Below are 6,000 nucleotides of genomic sequence, written 5' to 3'. Positions count from 1 at the left end.
TTAAGTGAGAAGATGACAGCTAGGGAAATAAGGTATTCTTATGACTATTTATAATAAAACGTTTAAAATAAAAAAGTAAGAAATATCAATTGGCTTTGTAATTGAAGAGAGAAGACTAAGTATTGTCTTCCCAGCTCTTGTACAAGCACAGCCCACAGGAGAATAATTCTTACATAAAAAGCACAGGGAAAAGAATTGTCAATTTTTTAAATACATTTTTGTTTCTCAAAATTATTTGGGAGAACTTTGCCCAGTCGGGGATGAGCAAAAACAAGATGTAAGAAACATCAAAGCTGGGGGCATCTAGTGTTAAGAGTGTCTTGGAGAATACAGCAAAAGAGAAATTACTTCATTAAATATTATAATTTGGTATGTAACATGTACATTTAAAATTCTGATTAAAGTGACTAAAAATGACCTATTTTTTTTAAAAAAGTCAAATAAGAACTTAGGGGATAAAACTCAAGTTATATTCACTCTTGGTAATAACTTGATGCAAGAATATAAATTCTCTCACTTTGATAAACATGGATATAAAATCTTGCTGTTTGTATTCTAGGTTTTCCTAAGTTTTCTGTAAAGAGTGATTCATGTCAGGTCACATCTAAATGACTCAACATTTTGAGCTAAAAGGCTGTTTACACAATATACACATTCTGTACTTACAGAGCAAAATAAGCTTAACACTTTTATATTAAAAAACTGGGATACAGTAGGATTAGTAGCACCATGAAAAATAATTCTTCCCCCAAACTGCAGTCTTTTATTTTACTCAGTGTGATTCTTCTCTTAATTGAATTTTTAACGTGCCATTTTAGTTACTGGGCAAAATATATAATCTTCATCTTATAATCCTTGGGGAAAGTCATTCTGGACCCAAAAAGTAAATTCATTTCCTTATTTTGTTCGTAGAAAAATAATAGAGACCTTGCTCTGGCACATTGCTGAGGTACATTTGAATCTTCATGATTACTAGTCAGCATGTTCTCCTGGTCATATATAGTAGCACCATTGGTGGCAGCAGTGGTAAAGTTGGGGAGAGTGAGACATTGCATCCTGGGAAATATATATATATATATATATATATATATATATATATATATATATCACATTTAAAAACACACAAGGAATTCTTCAAAATGTTATGTCCTCTTCATGCACACTTGACATCGACTAATACGTGTCCTCAAGTCTCCTGCTTTCAGCGTTTCTGACTGAGGTTTGCTGGGAAATAAGAAACAAGATTATCAGATTAGCCTTTTCTGGTATTTGGTTCAAATTCATATGTAAACATTCTCTTTGTGTTTCAGTAGTTCTTCTGATGACTTACTGGTTAACTTCTGAGCAATGCAGTCTAACGCAATGACTGCTATAGCCTAAGAGTCATTAGTGGTCATAGGTATTTTTGTGATTCTCCTCCCTGCCGCCATTACACTTGTCTATTTGTCTCTCCCTCTCTTTCTCTTATACATTTTTTTAATGGTCCTAGAACAAGAGGGATCTGGGCAATTGATGATGAATAAATGATAATACGTAACACATAACAATTACATAAAGATAATACATAAGAAAAATATTAATGATAACAAAAAAGCAACATATAAAAATAAATTGAAATTGAAAAAAAATTCCAATAGGATAAAGTATCCTGAGGTACATGTATCATATGTGGTCTTACTCATTCAAACACTTGGATGAGAGCCTTGAAAACATTCTGGGAAAGGAGACTACTGGACTGGGGAAGGCAACACAGATTATTGCTTCAATTTCTGGGGTGGCTTCAGTCGCTCACTTGTTATTGAGCAGGTCACATAACCTTTCCTTGCTCTGTTTTGCTTTTGAAGAATTATTACCAAGCCATCCCAAACTACATATACCTATTATTAGCCAAGTCTGCTTTGCTGACCAGAGTCTGGTATATGAGGAGAACAAGCAAGAATAAACGACATGGTCCTTTAAATCCCTAATATTTGTTGGGTATAAACCATCCATGAACTGCCTCTCTGTTCGCTAGCACCTCTGAACGAAGCTTAGGACCTAAACTAAAGCCATAAGCACCTTACCTGAACATGTCTGACACATCTACAGTTGCCAGCCAAAAGCTGTAGGAGTTGGCATAATAGTTGCAGGTCCCCCGCCCATGACACTCAATGAAGGGAGCTGAACGAAACTCTTCCAAGCAGGAACCAGGGGAGGCCAGGGCTTGACCTGAGCCCTCTGCCCCTGCACTTGTGTGCTAGAAAAGACAAGGGAAAATGTGCCACAATACCCATGTGCCATGATACCCTAGTGAACATCCAAAGATATATGCTGAGCTGGGCCAAAAATTCAAAGCCAGTGAAGGAACTAGAGCCAGAGGTAACAGAACAGTATCCACACCAAAGGTATCCAACAGAAGAAACAGGCAGATTATGAAAATATGTTCCAGCAAATGTATGAGAGGGAACACAGTGCTTGGATAGAAGCTATATGAGGTTCAAGCTTCTTACTACGTAGATGATAGGGATTCCTCATATTAGATAGAAATGTAGATATGACGGACAGTCAGCTTTGATGACAAAGACAAGGAAGAGTGTTGCATACCATCATGAAGGAATAACCAATCCAGAGAGAATCCCATCCCTGAGGACAACGGGGAATCTGGATGGTCTGACTGTGAACGGCAATCACCACGGCCGGAGCTTCACATACTGCACATCTGGTAAGGGAAAGGCAGAAGGAACACAATCTACAGGGTAAGCATATGGGAAATAGCAGTCCCTCTTCTTTGGAAGGCTTCCTGGTATAAAAGCCCATTAAGGTGTCTTCAGTGCTCAGAAAAAGAGGAGAAAAATGCACTTTGAGAATTGCTTTTGCATAAGCCCAGTCTCCCAATATACATAATAAATTTATAAATGAAAAGTGTAAGCTTTTTTAAAAAGAAACTACAGAACCACTGCTATAGCATTTTCATTTTCTATTCTGCCCTAAATTTGTATCCATACTTGCTATAGTCAATGTCATAATTGCTGTAAGAGTTTGGCTCAGTGTACTGCACATACTACTTGCTGTCAAAGTGCCCAACTGGAGGGGAGACATTTAGTAATGCTAAAACTGTGGTAAGAACAATGTCTAGTAAACTTAAAAAGACAAGAAACAGACACTTTCTTAATCCCCACCCATTATTTTTGGCCCAAAGGATATTTATTAACCATTTGGCCATATCTGTAGAAGTACAACATACCCAGAATGCTGGGCAAGTACCCAGGCACTTGGAGATGTGGCTTAAATCTATAAAATCAAGTAAAATACAGCTGAGTCTACCAAATCTTTAGTAAAGAGCATGAGGGTACCTTTTGAAATATGACTAAACCAATTTGGTAAAGTTTATCTACAAAATAGGGAATGCCTTTAGGGGATCTTTTATTCCCAAGGTTGGGACTGACAAAAAAAAATCACACACAAAAAAATGAATTCCCAAAGGATTAGGGCAAATATATTGAAAAGGGCACCATGAATTTGCTATTAAGAGAGGCTGAACGAGGTTTAACCTTTATATTCAATGTCAAAGAAACTAGAGTTTCCAATGATTCACCCTTTATGGTTACTGGACTCCTAGGTCAATTAGGTCATGATCAGAATGAAAATGGCAATATCTAACATGCCTAGGAGGTCGAGTTAAACTAGGGTTCTAATGTAGCAACACTGTAGGAAATCTCTATTAATGGTACCACCCTCCTCTTAGTTACTCATGCGCCAAGTCTCAGCTACCACTTTCTCCTTCCCATAACTAATCATGCCAAATCTTATTTATTCTATTAATGTGATACATGTACCCTACTGAGAGTTCCAATCCACTCCTACCAGGACTACAGCGATATTCTCAATCTAACTGCTCTCTCCACCTCTGGACTATCCCCTTTGAAATCCATGTTATACACTGATGTTTCTGTAATCTTCCCTGAAAGCTCAAAAATGTCAGATGTCCCCATTACATACCAAATAAATTCAGAACTAAAATCTAACATTTGAAGCCTTCTACAGTCTAGGTCCAAGCTAACTTTCTGATCTCTTCTCCCTCTGCAACTTTTAGAAACTACATTCTAGACCTATCAGTCTACAACCCATTCCAATGTTCTCTACCTAGTATGCCTTTCTCCCTTATAAATGCCTGTGTCTCAAGTCCTTTACATCCTTCAAGGGCTAAGCAGTTCAAAACGTATTTCTTCCATATAGTCATCTCAGATTTCTCTAGCTGGAATTAAATATCCCTTTCCCAATGCTTTCATAACACTTTACTGGATCTATTGCAGCACTTAGCCCAAGCCTGATACATATTAATTTACATATATTTGCCTAGTGACTAGACTGTGAGCTTTTTTTGTATATTACACTAGTCTATCATGGGTCCTGGTCAAAAGTAGATCCCTGATAAATATGGATCAAACTACATACTGCACTGAGTATTATAAAGGCACCTCTACTCTACCTAACCTGAGATGAATATGATCAGATTATTAGCTTTGGACTCATTTCTAACTAGCTAAAGTAACTAGCTAAACTAACTGGAGATTGATAAAAATCAAAGGTATACCAGTGTCTCACCGACTAATGAATGGCTGGATGCTCTGGCCCTTCAGGGGCTCCATGCTCATTGGCATGGGCTCTGGGGTGGAGAGCCAGTAAGAATAGTCATTTCTTGAAGCAAAGTTGCAAACATTATTGATGTTGCAGAACATGAAAGGCATGGTACTGAAGCGACGAAGGCAGCTGCCGGCCGTTCCTGGGAAGAATGGGGAGAAAAAGAAAAAATGTCATGATGATTAGTTTCTTCTAACATACTAACAACCTTTTAAAGAGGAACTTTCCCCCATCTCTTAGATAATAAAGATACTTTAATTCTTCAGTTATAAGATGCACATTTACTCATATTTTTACATCTCTAAAATCAGGACAGATCTTACAACTTATGTAGACATTTATTGTGGTAGCTTATTATATACTCCCCAGCACTGTTTTTAAACTGGTGAGGCATCTTATAAACAATGGTGTCTTACGGAGAATATTGGGTAATTTATTGTAGACGAGTGAAAGGCACACACTGATTCCTTATAATATCATATCAGTATTTCCTCTCCAGGCTGTCCTCGCTTCTTCCAAGACATCCCCAGTATATGTCTTATGTGGGTTCACAATCTCTTTAAGCCTAGGGAAAACTGTAGTGCTGACTAATATGCACAGCAACCATGGACAGGTTTGCAGGTAAATAATACAAGGGAAAAAAGTAAATAAGGGAGAAAGGAAGAACGTAAGGGGAAAAAAAAGGAAAGGAACTAGAGTCTTTAAATTTCTGAGCTGGTAGGGGCAATAGAGGTTATCTCTACCAGCGATTAGGCCATTCTTTTCTCATTTACTCACAAAAGAATGATGAAAAATGATGTAACCCCCTCACACATTTTTAAGTTGACATCTCAAATTTTTCATCAGAAGTTTAAATTGATACTGTGCCAGTTATTAAGTTATTGGTTATTGTCTCTTGGCTTCAAACCCACCCTTCTATACTTTGTAATATCGGAGCCTGGAATTTTGCAAACCACATTTCAACATTGCCAGCTGTCATTTGTAGTGTTTTGTGAATATTTATATTTAAAAACAAACTTCGACATCACTCTTTTAAATGTATCCAATGTAAGTATTTGAAACCTAACAATAAACCTTTTGAAAAGTGCATAAACTCATCTTTAATAACTGGAAATTATACAGTGCTCCTTTTGCATTTGGAAATTATATTTCCATTCCACTTCTCTCACACAGTTTTATCCTAATGTATTTTTTTTTATTTTTGAAAGTCTTTTACTGATTATCCAATCATAGTTTTCTGAAACAAAAATTTAAAGTAACTTTTAAAAACTTTCTGTGACCCTAAGGCTTTACATGTTAAATATTTTATTTTGAATGGTCATCATCATAATAATTACTAATTCACATTGATCAAAAAGATAGTTTATTATAAATTTTGAT

The 6,000-nt window shown here is 36.5% G+C and overlaps 1 protein-coding gene across 3 annotated transcripts in view; it reads right to left on the bottom strand.

The window, feature by feature from the left end:
* Positions 1 to 1,008: 1,008 nt before the first annotated feature.
* Positions 1,009 to 6,000, bottom strand: part of COL4A5 (collagen type IV alpha 5 chain) — a 217,339-nt gene continuing 212,347 nt past the window's right edge. For all 3 annotated transcript variants that reach the window (XM_082681810.1, XM_082681809.1, XM_082681808.1), the window contains exons 48-51: positions 4,585 to 4,762; positions 2,584 to 2,698; positions 2,064 to 2,236; positions 1,009 to 1,224 (exon numbers count right to left, since the gene is read on the bottom strand). In XM_082681810.1, the coding sequence (XP_082537936.1) occupies positions 1,143 to 1,224; positions 2,064 to 2,236; positions 2,584 to 2,698; positions 4,585 to 4,762 (548 nt within the window). In that variant the 3' untranslated portion in view covers positions 1,009 to 1,142. The remainder of the gene's footprint in view (positions 1,225 to 2,063; positions 2,237 to 2,583; positions 2,699 to 4,584; positions 4,763 to 6,000) is intronic.

This window comes from Grampus griseus, assembly GCF_964374135.1.
Source record: "Grampus griseus genome assembly, chromosome: X".
In the NCBI taxonomy this organism is placed as follows: Eukaryota; Metazoa; Chordata; class Mammalia; order Artiodactyla; family Delphinidae; genus Grampus; species Grampus griseus.
This window is presented reverse-complemented; position numbering and strand designations above follow the sequence as displayed.